Raw genomic sequence first — 19,348 nt, forward strand, 5'->3', positions numbered from 1 at the left:
TGAGGACAAAAGTTTGAGACCAGCCTAGCCAACATAATGAAACCTCATCTCTACTAAAAATATAAAAATTAGCTGGGCATGGTGGCTCACGCCTGTAATACCAGCACTTCGGGAGGCCAGGGCCAGCGGATCACGAGGTCAAGAGATCGAGACCATCCTGGCCAATATGGTGAAACCCCATCTCTACTAAAAATACAAAAAATTAGCCAGATGTGGTGGCACGCGCACCTGTAGTCCCAGCTTCTCAGAAGGCTGAGGCAGGAGAATCCCGAGAACCCGGGAGGTGGAGGTTGCAGTGAGCCAAGATCACACCTCTGCACTCCAGCCTGGGCGACAGAATGAGTGAGACTACATCTCAAAAACAAACAGGCCGGGTGCAGTGGCTCATGCCTGTAATCCCAGCACTTTGGGAGGCTGAGGCTGGTGGATTGCCTGAGCCCAGGAGTTCAAGACCAGCCTGGGTGACATGGCAAAACCCCTTCTCTACTGAAAATAAAAATAAAATTAAAAATAGCCAGGAGTGGTGGTGAGCACCTGTAATCCCAGTGACTCAGGAGGCTGAGGCACAACAATGGCTTGAACCCTGGAGGTGGAGGCTGCAGTGAGCTGAGATTGAGCCAGTGCACTCCAGCCTGGGCAGCAGAGCAAGACGATGTCTCTAAACAAACAAAATAATGGGAAGGAGAGATTTGGGTTGGAGTGGAGGTGAGACATGAGCACTGTCTTCAAATATTTGCGGGGCTATTGCATGGAGAAGACTCTAGACCCTTTTTTGGTAACTGCCTCTGAAAGGAAAACTGGGGTGTTCATGGGAGACATTAGGGAGGCCGTTTTTTAAATTTAAAGACATCGCTCTGGCTATGATGGTGTGGCTGCCTTGGGAGGCAGAAAGTTCTTGGCTGCTGGAGCTATTCACAACGAAGTTGCCTCCAGTGGTAGCGGTTCCCCAGATAACCTCGTTTTCTAAGCTCTATAACTGGACGGTGCTTGTCACGCATTCTGAGTACAATGAGCTCCTGGCTATTCCTCTGTCCCCTCCACATGGCTGAACCTAGAGCAGGTATCCAACATCCACTTACAGCATTGACCTTTAGCGCAGCAGGTTCGCCTTGCTGATTCTCAGACCCAGGAAAAGCATTTGCTTTCTGTCTGACAGATTTCTCCAGTGCACGCATGCGCTGTCCTGCCTTCAAGAATCCCTTTCCACCTCCACTTTCCTGTCTCACTCCGATGCATTCTTCAGACCTCTTCTCAAATTCACTTCTACCAGGAAGCCCTCCCTGTGTGAGCTGCTCTCTCGGTGGGGTTGGGAACACCAGCTCTGTGTTCCCAGCTCCTGGTGTGTATTGCATGGTGCTTTCCCGTTCCCCATGGAACTGACTACAGGGACAAGGCCTGGAGCTCACTGTCCTGGGTGTCTTAGTGTCTAGTGGGAGCTGGCACAGAGCAGGTAGGTACTTGGTAAGATTTGCTGAATGAATGAGTGTGCCAGAGAAAAATGACCAGGGCTTTAAGACTGTAGGGAACATCCCTAAGCTATAGAAAAAGCCCATTTTATAATGAAACACTCAGGAATGTGACCTGTTCCTGTAGCTTCTCTCAACACCCAGGAATGCCAGAAGCAGAAACATCAAAAGGCAGTAGGCCGTTTCCTGGAAGTCTTCGGGGAGTGTGGGGTGCTGTCGTCATGGCTGAGGACTCTGCAGGGGGAGAGTGATCATTCCTGGAGAACAGGAGCCGGAGAGCCCATCTCACTCCGAGGCCTGGGCTGTGTCAGTGAGGGACGTTGACTACACGGCCCAGGTCAGGAGCCTGGGTCTGGTCCCAACCTTGCACCTGACTCCAGGTGACTATGAATAGCTCTTGTCCCCTCTTGAGGCCTCAGTTTCCCAGTCTGTAAAGGAGGCTTGGTCTAGAAGTCTCCTAAGGACCTCTGCAGCTTGCGTGGCCTCTGCTATGTCACTTTGAGGTTGGAAACCTCCCCTGACATCCCAGAATTCCCTTCATGACTACTGTCATTCACAGGAACATAAATTCATTGTAGAATTTCCTGACTCTACTTATAATTTCAGCTCTCTCTTGGGAGCTTGAAGTTCCAGAAGCTTATAAGGCATGTACAAGGCCAGGCTTCTTCATAAAAACATTAAGAAGACCATGCGCCTCCAACCAGAATGGGGGAACACTTTCACAGGCCCCCTATGAGAAAAAGCCAGGAGAAGTGAATGGAACATGGACTTCGAGGAGACAGACCTGGTCTGAATTCTAGCTCTGCCACTTCCCTGCTGTGTGAGGGCCCCACAACTTCTTGCCCTCAGCTTCCTCATCTAGAAATGAAAATAAGTGTGTGCTCCTTGGCCTTGCTGGGTTGCTGTCTCTGGACAGTTTCTGAGAAGGAGATCTTATGCAGCAAGCATCCTTTGTTACCAGATGAGGAACCCAAGGACCAGTGAGGTCCCTTAAAGACCTTTGCAAAACCCTAGACTGCTGGTGTGCAGGTGTGGCCATGAGGGCAATGCTAACATTCCTTTAGAAGTCTGAGGCTGGGCGCAGTGGCTCACGCCTGTAATCCCAGCACTTTGGGAGGCTGAAGTGGGTGGATTACCTGAGGTCAGGAGTTTAAGACTAGTCACGCCAACATGGCGAAACCCCATCTGTACTAAAAATACAAAAATTAACGGCGTGGTGGTGGGTGCCTGTAATTCCAGCTACTCTGGTGGCTGAGGCAGGAGAATTGTTTGAACCCAGGAGGCAGAGGTTGCAGTGAGCCAAGATTGCGCCACTGCACTCCAGCCTGGCGCCTGGTGACAGAGCGAGACTGTTTCAAAAAGAAAAAAAGTTTGAGTTGACCGTTATTGCTGAGGAGAAAGTAATGGTGTTGCATCCTGCAGGTTAGGCGTCCGGGCTGGGTTAGAGTTACTTAGAAGAAGGGGCTTTCATGATAGGGCCTGGAGCTCAGAGATGGGGGTGTGGAGGGTTCCAGGCTCCTGCTGGACTCTGGCTTCCCAGGTGGTCCATTGAGCACCCAGAGAAACAGGCTCAGAGTGGGGACACGCCTCACCCTGGAGGCACCACCGCCTAGAGGGGGCCTCCAGCCACACGCTGATGCGTTTGCCCACTCCTTGGGACCCCTGCCTTCTCCTCTTCATCCACTTAAAGAAGCAGTTAGGGTCAAAAGAGAAAAAAAGACTCAGCGTGAATAAAGCCATCACATCTCTGTGTCCTGTATTGTCACGCCAAGGGTGTGGCTCCCAGGGCTGGAACCCAACCAGTATCTCTTGAGGAACTGACTCATGGAGCTGACTCATGCATTTAGATATAAATTCTAGTCTGTTTTTCTAGAAAAAAAACACTCCCAACCCTCATTACTTCAGCCCCACTTTGTGCACACCAGAATGTGCTCAGGGAAGATGTCACAGGCAGCCATTGATCAAACCCAAATCACATGGGAAACAGTAAATTAGAGAATAATGAGTCCCAGCCTGAGCAGCACCAGTGCCCCTCAGAGCAAGATGCTGGGCAAGGTGAGGGAGGACAGGCGCCCACAGGCAACAGGAATTTGGGATTGGGATTGTACCATCGCATTCAAGATCTGCTGCAACCTTATACGTAAGTCAGCCACAGCCGTCCGCTTACTGACTCAAGTTCATACACCAGTTCACTCACTTATCCTTTCATTCACTTATTCAATCCCAAGCTTCCACTCTGTGCCAGGTGCTGGTGCCAAGAGGAAAAACAACTCCTGTCCTAAAGGAAGTTTTCAGGATGTCACGTCCATCACCCCAGCCCCTTCCTTTTCCAGGCTCCCTGAACCGAGTTCAGGTAAGAGCAAGCCCAGCAGCTATGCCATATCACCACTGTCCAGGAGGTGGCAGCAGACCGGCCCAGAGAAGCCCGAGGGTTGACAACCCAGCAGTGGGAGGAGGAGGGCAGGCGGGTTATCTGCAGAGGACGTCCTTCTCTGTTTTCTGGAAAGGACTAGATACCCGAAGCTGGCCACAAGGGAGCGTGATGGTGGGCGCTTGTAATCCTAGCTAGTTGGGAGGCTGAGGCAGGAGAATCATTTGAACCTGGGAGGTAGATTCACTGTCCCCTTGTCCTTGTGAATTAGCAAGGACATTTGGTTACAAGTAATAGAAGGCGAGCCAGGCGCGGTGGCTCAAGCCTGTAATCCCAGCACTTTGGGAGGCCGAGGCGGGTGGATCACCAGGTCAAGAGATCGAGACCATCCTGGTCAACAAGGTGAAACCCCGTCTCTACTAAAAATACAAAAAATTAGCTGGGCATGGTGGCGTGTGCCTGTAATCCCAGCTACTCAGGAGGCTGAGGCAGGAGAATTGCCTGAACCCAGGAGGCGGAGGTTGTGGTGAGCCGAGATCGCGCCATTGCACTCCAGCCTGGGTAACAAGAGTGAAACTCCGTCTCAAAAAACAAACAAACAAACAAACAAAAAAAACAAGTAATAGAAGGCCCTGGCTTAAATGCTGGGGGAGGAAATATAATTTCTCAACCCTCAAATGTTTATAGTAGGGACAGATCCCCCTGTAACAAAAGACAGATTAGCAAGAGAAAAACAAGCAACTCTATAACACGTACGGCTCAGATCATGAGGGAGAAACCTCAAAGAAAGCTGACGGAGCAGTGGCTTAGGACTCTGACTTAGACAGCATCTTCAATAAAGAACAATAAATTTTAGGTCGGATGCAGTGGCTCACGTCTGTAATCCCAGCATTTAGGCCGAGGCGGGCAGATCACTTGGTCAGGAGTTCGAGACCACCCTGACCAACGTGGTGAAACCTAGTCTCTTCTAAAAATACAAAAATTAGCTGGGCGTGCAGCTACTTGGGAGGCTGAGGCAGGAGAATTGCTTGAACCTGGGAGGCAGAGGTTGCTCGGAGCCAAGATCATGCCGCTGTACTCCAGCCTGGGTGACAGAGCAAGACTTATCTCAAAACAACAATAACAAAGTTGGCAGGGCATGGTAGCTCACACCCCAGCTTCTTGGGCGGCTGAGGTACGAGAATCACTTGGCCTGGGAAGTGGAGGTTGCAGTGAGCTGAGATCATGCCACTGCACTCTAGCTTGGGTGACAGAGAAAGAAAGAGACTCTATCTAGCAAAAAAGAATTTTAAAAGTGGGATGAAGCTGAGGCCTGGGGCGCGGCTGCACCTGGAGGAGGGGCCGGAAGCAGGGGTTACCGTTTCCCGTCTCGGCAGCCCATGTGGCAGTGGCTGCTTTCTTGTCTTGTCCCAGGACTTTCCTGTTCCTCAGACTGGGAAATGGGCCATAGCAGGTTGGAAGGTACCTGCTCCAGGCGGAGCCAGCCAGGGAGACTACTGAATTCCAGGGAGAGGGACTTGGTGGATCTGCTAGGCTTGGGTCTGGCGCCTGCCCTGGCACCAGTAAGTGTTGACAACTGCGGGGACAATGCTAGTCACCAGGTGGCCTTGAGAGAATCACTGGAAACTGGGAGACCCTCGATAACACAGGGCCACTGGAATGAGTTTGGGTGTGCAAGGCTAGGCACACAGAGGCTGTTTCTATACCCTTCCATGGACCACAGTTGCAGTTGGGTGACCTGTCAGCTCCAGCCTCACCGCAACAAGGGATATTGGTTGGAAACCCTGCCCTCAGCCCCATGGCATTCCCCTTTCTTGTGCAGTCAGCTTGATGGATTCCAGCTGCAAGTACCTGCAACTCTGCCTCGGGGAACAGCCTCCACATTGGACTGATGAGAGGGAGTAGCTAGAGTCCCTGGCTCCCGCCCCTCGCAGGGGGATCAAACCTGAAGTGCATCCGACGTGGAATTCCAGAGCTCTCCAGGGGCACTGAGGTCCAGCCGCCCACACCAGGGACCTGTTGATGACACACTTTGCTGGGGCTACCGCCCCCAACCCCCGCCCCATCTGGCCTCCATAGTGCCCTCCTGGCGTTACCTGGATCCCTGCTCTGCTTTCTAGATTTCTACCTTTTCTCTGGGTTTGCTTCTGGGGACTCAACTCAAGACCCTTGCCATCTTAACAGCTAGGTTTCCCAGAGGAGCGGTGAGGAACTTTTAAGAGACAAGAGCATAGGCCAGGCACGGTCACTCACACCTGTAATCCCAACCAACACTTCAGGAGGCCACGGCGGGAAGGATCGCTTGAGCCCAGGAGTTTGAGACCAGCCTGGGCAACATAGGGAGATTTCCATCTCTACAGAAATAAAAAAATTAACCAGGCTTGGTGGCACATGTGCGCACGACAGAGCGAGATCCGGTCTCAAAAAAAGATAAGCACATACACTTTTCCATTCAATTATCCCTTTTTCTCTAAAAATAGAGCTCTTTATTTAAACAATTTAGGGTAATACCAGCAAGCATTAGGATATCATTTAAATAGCATATAAACACAGAAAAATAGAAATAAATACAAATACGTAAGAACAGCCTACACAGCTCATCCTAAATTTACACCGGATGTCCCTCCAGTGCGGGCCCAGCCCACACCACGCAGCTGCGACCTGCTGTGCACGTGAGAGAGCTTTGTAACAGTTCCGTGCTGAGCACTCAAGGGAAGGTATTATACTGATTCTCATGTCCTTTCCTAATGCTTCTCATGGCTTTTTGTGAATGACTTAATGACGATAAAGGAGATGGAGTTGACAGTTACTAGAAAGCTCAAGCTATGGCAGAAAGTAAACTCTGGAAATAATTCTTTAAAAAAAAAATAGTAAGGTTTGGTCGGGCGCGGTGGCTCACACCTGTAGTCCCAGCACTTCGGGAGGCCGAGGTGGGCGGATTGCCTGAGGTCAGGAGTTCGAGACCAGACTGGCCAACATGGTAAAACCCTGTCTCCACTAAAAATACAAAAAAAATTAGCCAGGTGTGATGATGGGCACCTGTAATCACAGCTACTTGGGAGGCTGAGGCAGGAGAATCACTTGAATCCAGGAAGCGGAGGTTGCAGTGAGCAGAGACCGTGCCACTGCACTCCAGCCTGGGTAACAAGAACAAAACTCTGACTTAAAAAAACAAACAAATAGTAAGGTTTAAGAATAGAAACAGAGCGGTTATTTCATACAAGCCTAAGATGATGCTGATGATAGCTTTTACTTTTTTGAAATTACCTCCATGAAGTGGCTTGGCTGGATTCCAAAGAGAACATCATTACAGGTCTGGGAATTTCCCTGGGAGCTGGCCCTGAGCCACAGCCATCCCCAGCTCCGTGGTTGGTTTGTTTTTCCACTCCTGGGCTCAATGATGTGGACAAGCCTCACTGCAGGGAAAACCCCTGGGGAGACAGATGTGTGTGTGTCTGTCCATCTGTCCGTCACAGCAGTGGTGAAGGCCTTCTGACCCTTAGAAATTGTGGCTGTGACCTTCATATTTTGTTGACGTGGCCAAGGGGTCAGAGGTTGGCCTGGCTGTGCAGAGATCGAAGCTCTCTCCCTCGGAGATGTGCACAATAAGTCATCAGAGCAGCACTGCTGGGTGACCTTGGGTAAGTGCCTTTGCCACTCTTGACCTCAGCTCCTTTGAAACACGATAGGTGTTTGATTCAAAAAGTGGTTTGCTAACTGTTTTTTGGTCAGTGGAACCTCTCTAAACAAAACCTGATGTGGAAAGCCACAGTATGTAAATCAGGGCACAGTGAGGCTGCTCTGGTGAAAGTGCGAGGCTCCTAGAACCCCCGTAGCACCCCCTGCAACTGCCACCAAGGCCTTTGGGGGACATGGTTTGAGAACCCCTGGATAAGATGCCCTAAGAAGCTTTTCCAGTTCTGCCATTTAATGCTGTACTCTTGTGGCGGCTTTAAAACAACACAGCTCTGTGGCTTCAGTGGTTTCAGATCCCTTCTTCACAAATCCAGAGACGGTGGTCCTGGCAGGTTGAAAGGCCACAGAGCCAGGGTCGTTCAGATTCCCCACCACAAAACACTTTGGTCCTAAGGGTGAAAACGCAGCTATGCTCGTTTGTATTCAGGTGGGTGTAGGTTAGCTGAGGATGCATCACCACCCTCAGGTAAGGATAGTTAACTGAGGGTGGTGGTGCAACCAATAGAAGGCATTGGTTTCTTTTCTTTTCTTTTTTTTTTTTTAAGAAAGAGAGAAAGAAAAGAAAAAAAAGAGGAAAAAAAAAAAAGAATAAAGAAGAGGGAGAAAGAGAAAAAGGAAGAGGGAGAACGGGCGTGTTGCTTTATTGCCCGGGCTAGAATACAGTCTAAAAATGGGTATGCCTATAATTGTGCTTAATAATGGAGACATGAATAAATGAGGGAAGAAAATAACAAACAAGCAGCCAACCAATATTTCATTTAAACCTGTAAGTAGGTGTGATGTGGTGCTGATAAGAGTGTATATGTTGTGTATTTAAAGTGGAGAGTTCTGTAAGTGTTAATTAAGTCTACTTGTTCCAGATCTGAGTTCAAGTCCTGGATATCGTTGTTAACTTTCTGTCTCATTGATCTGTCTAATACTGATGTTGAAGTCTCCCACTATTATTGTGTGGGAGTCCAAGTCTCTTTATAAGTCTTATGTATTTGGGTATTTGTGCATTGGGTGCGTATATATTTAGGATCTTTAGCTCTTCTTGTTGCATTGATCCTTTTATCATTATATACTGTCTTTCTTTGCTTCTTTGATCTTTGTTGCTTTAAAGACTATTTTGTCAGAGGCAAAAATTGCAACTCCTGCTTTTTGTTTATTTATTTATTTTTGCTCTCCATTTGGTTGGTAAATCTTTCTCCATCCCTTTATTTTGAGACTTTGTGTATCCTTGCCTGTGAGATGGATCTGGATGCAGCATACCGATGGGTCTTGGCTTTTTATCCATTTTGCCTGCCTGTGTCTTTGGATTGGGGGATTTAGTCAATTTAAATAATAATAATATATGTCAGTTTAATACTGTCGTTTAACGTTAGCTGGCTGTTTTGCCCTTTAGTTGATATAAATTCTTCATTATGTTGATGCTCTTTACTTTTTGGTATTTTTTAGAAAGGCCGATACTGGTTGTTCCTTTCTATGTGTAGTGATTCTTTCAGAAGCTCTTGTAAAGCAGGCCTGGTGGTGATGAAATCTCTAAGTGCTTGCTTGTTCACAAAATATTTTATTTTTCCTTCACTTATGAAGCTTAGTTTGGCTGGATGTGAAATTCTGCGTTGAAAGTTCTTTTCTTTAAGGATGTTGAATATTGGTCCCCACTCTCTTCTGGCTTGTAGGGTTTCTGCTGGGAGATCTGCTGTGAGTCTGATAGGCTTCCCTTTGTGGGTAGCCTGACCTTTCTCTCTGGCTGCCCTTAGTATTTTCTCCTTCATTTCAACCCTGGTGAATCTGACAATTATGTGCCTTGAGGTTGGTCTTCTTGAGGAATATCTTTGTGGTGTTCTCTGTATTACCTGGAGTTGAATATTGTCCTGCTTTGCTGGGTTGGGAAAATTTTCCTGAATAATATCCTGAAGTGTATTTTCCAGCTTGGATTCATTCTCTTTGTCACATTCAGGTACACCTAGCAAACGTAGATTAGGTCTTTTCACATCGTCCAATATTCCTTGGAGACTTTGCTCATTCCTTTTTATCCTTTTTTCTCTAATCTTGTCTTCTTGTTTCATTTCACTGAGTTGGTCTTCGACCTCTGATATCCTTTCTTCTGCTTGATCAATTTGGCTGTTAAAACTTGTGCATACTTCGTGAAGTTCTCATATTGTATTTTTCAGCTCCATCAATTCACTTATATTCCTCTCTAAATTGTGTATGCTTGTTAACATTTCGTCAACCTTTTTTTCAAAGTTCTTAGTTTCCTTGCATTGGGTTAGAACAAGTTCTTTTAATTCCCAGAAGTTTCTTATCATCCACCTTTTGAAGCCTGCTTCTGTTAATGGAACACACTCGTTCTCCATCAGGCCTTGTTACGTTGCTGATGAGGAACTGTGATTCCCTATAGAGAGAGAGGCATTCTGATTTTGGGTATCAGCCTTTTTAGGCTGGTTTCTTCCCTTCGTTTTAGATTTATCCATCTGTGGTCTTTATAATTACCGTCTTTATAGTTGGGTTTCTGAGTGGACGTCCAACTTGCTGATTCCCAGCGCTAAAATCTGAGCAACCCACTGCGCTGGCCAAAACAGCGGTGTTAGATTGATGGTGCTTTTCTAACTCTGCACCAAGAACCGACGCTCCGAGGCAGCGGCAAAACTGCCTCGCCGGCCACAAGAGTCGTGCTGGCGACCCGTGGGGCTCCTCTGCTGGGAATCTCCTGGTGTGTGAGCAACAAGAATTCATCTGAAAGTGTGGCATCCTCTCGTTCTCTGTGCTTTCACTGGGAGCTACAATCCCGACCTGCTAGTGATCAGCCATCTTGGATCTCTCTCGAAGGCACTGATTTCTTATAAGGAGAATGAGACTTCTTAGGATCGCAATAGTCGACCAAGGGTCTAAAGTGCTGTCCAAACAGGGCTTATGGGCCTAGAAGTTCGATTCCTGCCATGTTACTGTCCTGCTCCAACAAACTGGGTCCCTAGAAGGTAGAGCACTTGGTTCCTTCCCTGGGAAGCAGGGTTCCCATTGCTGGGTAATAGCAGAGAGACCAGGGTCCCCTTGGGTGGGGCTCTGGCTTCTGAGAGCTTGATCTCCTGACAGGGAGGCAGTGAGGGTAGAAGGAAGGCAGTAGATGGGGGATGAGACAAGCCGAACAGTGAGTGCTGTCTGTCACTCTGGGTTTAGGGGCCACAGGTGGGAGATGCCCAGGGGTCTCCTGGAGCCTGGATGGATGGAGAATTTTACCAGCCACCACAGAGAGAGCACCAAGGACACAGGGGGCTCCGTGCTACACACATCTGAGATCCCCTAGAACCCTCACCACACCCAGGTGTAGCTGCAGATGAGGAAGCCGAGGTAGAGAAGGAAGGTGACTTCCCCAAGATCAACAATCAGTGAACAGCAGAGCTGGGATTTGAACCCCGGTCTGACACTGAAAACCATACAATGCCATGACTCCAAAGACCAGGATTTGAGGACAGCCACCTTTCCCTTTCCATCCAAAACCCTCGGCCAACTGATTTTAATCTGGGCCTAACCTAGGGGACCCATGAATCAAGAGGCTGAGCCCTGGGGTGGGGGAGCTCAGTGGCTGCTGGGAAAGGCATGAGGTATAGCGGGTGTGCTTCCAGAGGTCCCCAGTTCCAGAGGGCCCCTTGCTGGTGTCCGCCCTTGATGTCTGCTGTGACCTGACCTCACCTGTTTCGTGCTGTCCTGGGATAATTTTTCTACCTGGCCTGTCACCCCACCAACCTCTGACCTCAGCCCACCCTGTGTCCACCCCTCTTGTAGCTCTGCCTGAAGCGGTGGGTCACAGGAGGGAGGGGCCTCTTACTGCTGAGCCTGGCAGACAAACCGCCGCTAGGTGGACGTCCTGGAAGTGCGATGCCCCTCCGCCCTCTAGGGGTAGTATGGAGGCTTTCAAGTTTCTTGGGAAGCCCAGTAGTCCTCAAAAAGGCAGTGGCGTCAGAGTCGGTGGAAGCGGGGCGGGGGGACAGCTCACCTGGCCATGTAATGCCCCAGTGGCCTCTCCTCAGTCCTCTGGGTGCTCTCAGCCCCCCAGCTGCCCGGACCGTTGTCCTCAAGTTCTGATTCCCTCGCCTCCTCCTCTTCCTCTTCCTCCTCAGGGCTGCTGTCCCAGCAGACGGTCAGTGTCCGAAGAGAAACTGGGAGCTCCCCAGAGACCAGATTGGACACTGGTGGTAAGGTGCCCCAGGTGGCCCAGGAGGAGAGGTCGTCTTTTGGGAGCTCTTCCAGGAAACCCGAGTCCTTGGAGAATTCGAGCGATGGGAGAGGCGCTTGGTGCCCGTCTCCACTTGACCCTTGGCCTGGCCCCTTCTCAGACAAATAGCCAGAGGACCCAGCCCTGTCCCATGAGGAGTCCATAACGCTGGCCCAGCTTCCGTCTGAAGAATCCCAAGCAGAAGAGCCTTCGCCTGGGTCCAGAGGAGCCCTGGGCCTCCCTGAGTCCACCTCACCTGCCTCTGAGTGCTCTGGAACCTGGTGCTGTTGCCCCAGGAAAGAGGGTGGTTCAATGTAGGGCTGGAAGCTGACGCCATCTTCCGTGTCCTCCTCCTCTTCCTCCTCATCTTCCCCAAGTACCTTTGTCTGTCCTGCCTGCTGGGTGGCTGGGGCCCTGACTCTACGCGTGGGCCTGACCCCCCTGGTCCGTTCCTTTTGGGGACAGAGGAGCAAGTCATTCAGGGATTCTGGTCTGCTGCGCTGAAAGGTTGCCACAGGGTGTGTGTGTCCAGAAAAGTCCTGATTTGGGGAGGGGAGAGAAGAGCAGAAAATTTAGGCTTTCCTTCCTGAAGCACGATTATCTTCATTTAAATTTCCCTAGAAACAGACCTGAGAAAAGGATTCAAGTGTAAGTAGTTTCTTTGAGAGGTGATCCCAGGATGCACCAGATGGGAGTGCGGGGGCTGGGGGGGGGCAGCCCTAGGGCTCCTGGCACTTAATCCTGCTGGGACTCGGAACCACAGGGGCAGACGCACCTCAGAGCGATCCCACGAGGGGGGTGCTCCTGGGCTATTTACCCACAGCCCCTGTCCGTCATTGCTGAGGGATGGAAGAGCTGGTGGCAGTGTTAATTCTCTGCCACTTAATGCCTGCCATGTGCAGGGGCAGTGTGGGCTCCAGAGGCCAGAGAAAGCCCACTGGGTGCAGGTGTTGGGGGCTGCCAGTCCAGCGGATGTGCTTGTAACAGGAAGGCTGAGGGCACGGGGCAGGGCACAGATACTTCTACCCGAGCCTGTCATCTCGGCAGTTAGTGGGGTTCTCCCACAGGCCCTGGAGCCGGGAAATGTGGAAATGCTCCCCTTGCCACCCTGCCATGATGCAGGGACACTCAGAACCCATCTTCAAAGTCCCCATGCCCATCAGAGCCTTGCCTATGCCCAAGCTGTACCTGCCAGCCCTCATCTGAACAGGGCCAACCCATATCACCTCTGGGGATTCCCCTGCCCCAGCAGGCCCCTAGATTGTAAGGGAGAGACCCAGCCGAGCAGGGAGGAAGCGCCAGGGTCAGACAGGCACAGCTCATTCTGGGATAAACTGTGAACTAAAAATTGGGACCCTTTTAAGACATCCCCTTTGGTGCCCCCTCTCCTCCTCCCCTCTGGTTATCTCTTCTGAGGCCCAAGGCTGGGGGCTGTGCTCCCAGCACCTGACACGTCCCAGTAGAGGTGAAGTTATTTATCTTAAGGAACTTAAGGCACTCCTCCCTCCTGGGCCTATTTGCTGTTTTATTCAGGACTAAACGCATGCATTACTATTGGTGAAAATTCAGACACAAAGATAGATATTTTGGTCCAAGAGTCTGGACCATCTTGATATTCTATCTGAATAACTCATAGCTCCAGCCCCAGCCCCTTACTCTCAGCCCCTCCCCACCTGCTGCACACCCCCAGATTTGCTATACCAGGGCACGTGGCATCTTAGCCCGCTGAAACCAGGGATTCCCCATGAGGCTCTTCCAGATCACACCCCCTGTGGCAATTGCTAACAGCAGTAGCAGAAGTGATGGCAGCACCAGAAAAACCCAGTTGGTTTCTAAGGAAGGAAAAATAATAATGAGAGAAAGAACAATGGCTCTTGCCTACAACTGCATATGTGCTGAGTGCTTCGCGTTCATTACCGTATTTAATCCTCACAAGAATAAACCCATTCTACAGATTGTGCAAACAAAGGCTCGGGGCATTATGTAAGCCTCCCAAAGACACAGAATGAGTGTGGTTTTAATCCAGGTGAGTGTGTCTCTAGGCTCATGCTCGTAACCGTGGTGTCACGAAGCTTCCAAGGTCCAGAGGGAAAGTTCCCACTTCCACACCACTTAGTACCTACCTGGGACCTCCAGCAAGAAGCAGGTGGGCTGAGAGAACTCGCTGTATTTTGGGACACTGAAGGTGTAGATGGTTCTGGCACTTAGGCAGTGGCATTCACTGGCGGCTAGCTGGAGGGTGATCTGGACTGGCTGGCCATGGGGAGTGACTGGAAATAGGGTCTGTTTGGAAAAGACGCAGAGAGTGGCAGAATTGCTGTGGGGATTGGTTTCACAGCCAGGAGAGAGTGGGGTTGGCAGACATGGTAGTGTTTCTTTTTCTTTTCTTTTCTTTTTTTTTAGGCAATAGGGTCTGGCCCTGTTACCCAGGGCAAAGTGCAGTGGTGTGATCACAGCTCACTGCAGCCTCAAACTCCTGGGCTCTAGCGATCCTCCCACCTCAGTCCAAGTAGCTAGGGACTACAGGTTCACACCACCATACCTGGGTAATTTTTATTTAATTATTTTTTTTTGAGATAGAGTTTTGCCCTTGTTGCCCAGTCTGGAGTACAGTGGCGCAATCTTGGCTAACCACAATCTCTGCCTCCTGGGTTTGAGTGATTCTCCTGCTCCAGACTCCCGAGTAGCTGGGATTACAGGCATATGCCACCATGCCCAGCTAATTTTGTATTTTTAATAGAGATAGGTCTTCTCCATGTTGGTCAGGCTGGTCTTGAACTCTTGACCTCAGGTGATCCACCCGCCTTGGCCTCCCAGAGTGTTGGGATTACAGGCACTGTGCCACTGTGCCTGGATAATTTTTTAAAATTATTTTTGGTATAGGCAAGGTCTTGCTGTTGCCCAGGCTAGTCTTGAACTCCTGGCCTTAAGTGATCCTCCCTCCATGCCTGAACCTTCTATTCTTTTCCTGCATTAAAGTTTAAGCATTGAGGAAGCACCTCCCAACACTACCTGAGTTCTTTTCAGCTGATTCTCCAGGTAGGGATAGCCATGGTTGAAAAGCAGCCTGCTACTTGGGGTCACCCTGGCGTGCACCCCATTAGGGTCTGCCTGCGGGTCCCTACTTTGAGAAGCAGATTCCCTGGGCCTCCCATCTTGGGGTCTCCCAGTCTATCAGGAGTAGAGGAAACCTCTACAAATACTGCACCACTTGGTACAGAAGGCGCTGGCCACGTGTGGCTGCTGAGCTTGTGAAATGCATCTGGTCCACACTGAGAGGTGTTCCAAATACAAAACACACATCAGATTTCAAAGACACAGGGAAAAAGAACGTGAACGATCTCAATCATTCTTATCAGGATTGCACATTGAAATGATGCCATTCTATTGGATGAAGTAAAATCTGTTATTAAAATTTGATTTACCTGTCTCCTTTTACTTAATTTAACATGGAACACTTAAAACTGCACATGTGGCTTGCATTGTATTTCTTTCTATTGGTCAGTGCTGGTCTGGAGTATTTGTGAGGTTCTTGAAGGCAAGAACCACACTGGATTGAGATCTATATTCCCTGGAATCCGGAGGATGCAGGGGATCAGGAGTGTGAACACTGCCTTAGTGGAGGCAGGAATAAACTGGAGCAAGGGGCTGTGGACCAAATCTGGCTGGCCATTTGTTTATGTAAAAACGTTTATTTTTTATTTTTTTGAGACAAGGTCTCTCTCTGCTGCCCAGGCTGAACTGAAGTGCAGGGGTGTGATTATGGCTCACTGTAGCCTCTACTTCCTGGGCTCAAGAGATCCTCCTGCCTCAGCATCCCAAGTAGCTGGGACCACAAGCATTCTTCACCATCCTCTGCTTTTTTTTTTCCCCAAGTTTTTTTTAAGAGATGGTGTTTCACCATGTTGCCCAGGCTGCTCTTGAACTCCTGGACTAAGGTAAGCCTCCCACTGCAGTCTTCCAGAGTACTGGGATTACAGGCGTGAGCCACCGCACCTGGCCTGTAAACAGTTTTACTGGAACCCAGCGATGCCCATCCATTTACCGATGGCTACAGCTCCTTTTGTGCTATAACTGCAGCGTTGAGTCATCCTGAGAGAACCTAAGACCCACAAAGCCAAAAATATCCACTATCTGGTCTTCTTTGGGCAAGTTTGCCAGCCCTTGCTGTAAATAAATATAGATATACACGCATGCACACACAAAAAACAAATCTGAAACTGGATAAGCAGCGGAGCGATGTGTGGTCATCCCTGGGTACTTCTGGTTTGCTTCTTAGAGCTTATCTGTATTTTTTAGTTTTTCTCTACTGAATCTGTTGACTTGGCAAGCAGGCCTCTCGTAGGTCATCATACTTTGATCAGATTTTATTAGAAGAAAAAAAGGAAAGGTTAATGATTTTTTTTTAAATGGCCAGGTGCGGTGGCTCATGCCTGTAATCCCAGCACTTTGGGAGGCCAAGAAGGGCAGATCACTTGAGGTCGGCAGTTCAAGACCAGCCTGACCAACATGGTGAAACGCTGTTTCTACTAAAAATACAAAAATTAGCCTGGCATGGTGGTGCGTGCCTGTAATCCCAGCTACTCAGGAGGCTGAGGCAGGAGAATCACTTGAACCCGGAAGGCGGAGGTTGCAGTGAGCCGAGATCATGCCCCTGTACTCCAGCCTGGGCGACAGAGTAAGACTCCATCTCAAAATGATAACAATAATAATAATTTTTAAAACTATTCAGTAGCAAACTGCTGTGTTCTTGGCCTCTGTACTGTGCTGAGGCAGGATGCTCTCCCTGTTCTTAGTTTCTTCGGGGGACAAATGCAGGTGAGCCACAGGCCAGTCACACTGTGCACAAGTCAAGGGCTGACTGCCAGGAGTCAGGGGTGTACAGGGAAGGCTTCCTGGAGGAGGCGTGCAGGAGCAGGCTGGGAGGGTGAGGAGAACCTGAGTGTGAAGCATTGGAGGAGGGGGCCTAGCCTGGGGGCAGGAAAGGAGCTTCCTACCTTGTTTCCGGCCTCCTTCCAGAATGCCACCTCGTACTTCAGATCCAGTGGGGGCATGCAGGGGGGCAGCTGGTAGGTGGCATTGACACTCAGGATCTCCTCTGTCTGGTTGAGCACCAGGAGAGGTGGGGCCGGCTCCACTGCAGAAACAGAGCAGCGCCCATCAGTAATCCCGAGGGGCCACGCTGCCTCCATCCCCCAGACCGGAGAGCTCTCTTGGAAATGGAAAAGCAACCAGCATGTCCAAACACTTCCTGTGCACCTAGCACCTTATAATCTGTTATTTCAGACTTGCACTGACCCTGGGAGGGAGGTATCATCACTATTCTCATTTCATAGAGGGGAAAACTGAGTTTTAGAGAGGAGAGGTGACCCGGGCAGGCTCATCAGTGACCCGGCTTCACTCATGCCATCGCTTCCACCTGGATGCCCTCCACATGTCACTGGCCTGGCAGATCCTGCCCATCTGGGTACATTTCCTATTGCTGCCATGACAAATTACCATACACGCTGTAGCTTAAAAACCATACAGACTTAGGATCTCACAGTTCTCTAGGTCAGAAGGTCAGAATTCCAGGGGGGCTCGGCTGGTTCCTCTGCTCTGGGTCTCACATCTGGAACCACTGGGGGAGAAGACACTTCCAAGCTCCCTTGGGTTGTCAGCAAAACTTAGTTCTCTGTGGCTGTAGAGCTGTGGTCACTGTTTCCTGGCTGGTTGTTAGTGGGAGCCTCTCAGCTCTGGAAGGCACCTGCATTTCTCATCACATTGCCCTTCCATCGTCAAACCAGAAAAGGCACCATGGCCTGGCACTTTTCTTCTGCCTCCAGCTGGAGAAAGTTTCAAGGGCTCATGGGATTAGACTGGGCCCATCTGGATTACCCAGGATAACCTCACTATTTGAAGATCTATGTCTCAGTCCATTTTGTGTTGCTATTACAGACTATCACACACTGGGTAACTTATAATGAATGGAAATGTATTTGGCTCGTGGTTCTGGATATTTGGAAGTCCAAACACATGGCACCGGCATCTGGCGAGGGCCTTTATGCTGGCCTTCCCAAGGTGGAAGGTGGAGGGCAAGAGAGGGGGACAGTGAGCCAGGAAGAGAGGGCAGAACTCACTTTTCTTTTCTTTTCTTTTTTTTTGAGACAGAGTCTTGCTCTGTCACCCAGGCTGGAGTGCAATGGGGCAATACTGGCTCACTGCAACCTCTGCCTCCTGGATTCAGGAGATGCTTCTGCTTCAGCCTCCCGAGTAGCTGGGATCACAGGCATGCACCACCACTTGTGGATAATTTTTGTATTTTTTAGTAGAGACAGGGTTTTACCACATTGGCCGGGCTGGTCTCAAACTAATGACTTCAAGAGACCCACCAGCCTCGGCACCCCAACATGCTAGGATTATGGGCATGAGCCACTGCACCTGGCCAGAATTCACTTTTCTAACAATCCATTCTTGATAAACACACTCCCGCAAGACTGACATTAATCTGTTCATGGGGGCAGAGCTCTTAAGGACTAAGTCACCTTTTAATAGTGCTGCTTCTGAATGCAATCACAATGTTGATTAAATGTCAATATGAGTTTTCAGGGGACATTCAAACCATAGCAGTCTATAACCTTAATTAAGATTCCCTATTGCCATGCAATACTGACATCTGACGTATTCTCAGCTGCCAGGGACTAGGGCAGAGCACTTTTAGAGGCTCATTCTGCCTACCATAGTCCTCCCCCTGCCCCCCACCCCAAATCCATATCTCTTTCAAATGCAAAACCCATTCCCTCCATCCCAATGTCCCCCACGATCTCATTTCCTTATGGTATCAACTCAAATTCCCAAATCAACAGTATTTAAATCAGAGTCAAATAGACCCGGGGCATCGTCCGACAGTATAACTCCTGGGGCACAGTTTCTCTCCATCTGTGGGCCAGCAAAACTGCAGTTATCTGCTCCCAACCATAAAATGTGGGACAGGCACAGGACAGGCAGTTCCAGATAATCTGGTTCAAGCATGGGGAAATGGAAGGGACAATAAAGTCATGTTCCAACGCAGCTTGAAAATCCAGCCAAGAAAACTCCATTAGGTTTCAAGGCCCGGGAATAATTCTCTTTGGCTCTTAGCACTGCCCTCTAAACTTCCGGTTTCACTGTCTGAGTCATACTTCCTTTTTGCTAAAGGTAGCAGGTATTTGCATTTAAGTAGTTTTGCCAGTGTGCATTTCACCAGTAGAAACTGGACAGTCCAACAGCCTCCTTCGATTTCATACCTTCTGTGTTCCATTTAGCCCAAGATAACAGTGTTTCTGTGGATGTAAAGTTCTCAGGAACTTTATGGGTCTCCTATGAATGTCATGGGGGAATCCACTGCATTACTAGATAAATCCAGGTCCACAAATCTTTTTTTTTCAGATAAACCTTCTCTACTTTGGCTCCAGCTGACATGGCTGAGGGACAATGCTCTTCAGCTTCCTAGAAATCCCCTGGTTTGATTTAACGACACTGTGAGTTATACACTTAATCTCTTCACAGAGCCTTCTAAGTGACTGAGTACTTTGATCTTTTATCTTCCTGAGGTTTGGCTGTTTCTCTATGTCACACTTTTGGGAGCAATTTTTGTGTTTT

General features: G+C 49.4%; 1 protein-coding gene across 3 annotated transcripts in view; it reads right to left on the minus strand.

Annotated features, from left to right (window-relative positions):
• The window catches only part of IFNLR1 (interferon lambda receptor 1), a 42,060-nt gene that overhangs the window by 2,881 nt on the left and 19,831 nt on the right, over positions 1–19,348 (minus strand). The window contains exons 4-8 of one of the 3 annotated variants that reach the window (XM_039474236.2): positions 16,726–16,865; positions 13,852–14,011; positions 13,430–13,560; positions 11,510–12,267; positions 5,689–5,853 (exon numbers count right to left, since the gene is read on the minus strand). In XM_039474236.2, coding sequence (XP_039330170.1) covers positions 5,689–5,853; positions 11,510–12,267; positions 13,430–13,560; positions 13,852–14,011; positions 16,726–16,865 — 1,354 coding nt within the window. Of the gene's footprint in view, positions 1–5,688; positions 5,854–6,557; positions 12,268–13,429; positions 13,561–13,851; positions 14,012–16,725; positions 16,866–19,348 lie in introns of those variants that run through there. The other 2 variants (XM_074380287.1, XM_039474238.2) reach the window with 2 other exon arrangements.

Source organism: Saimiri boliviensis, chromosome 11, assembly GCF_048565385.1.
Source record: "Saimiri boliviensis isolate mSaiBol1 chromosome 11, mSaiBol1.pri, whole genome shotgun sequence".
Lineage (NCBI taxonomy): Eukaryota > Metazoa > Chordata > Mammalia > Primates > Cebidae > Saimiri > Saimiri boliviensis.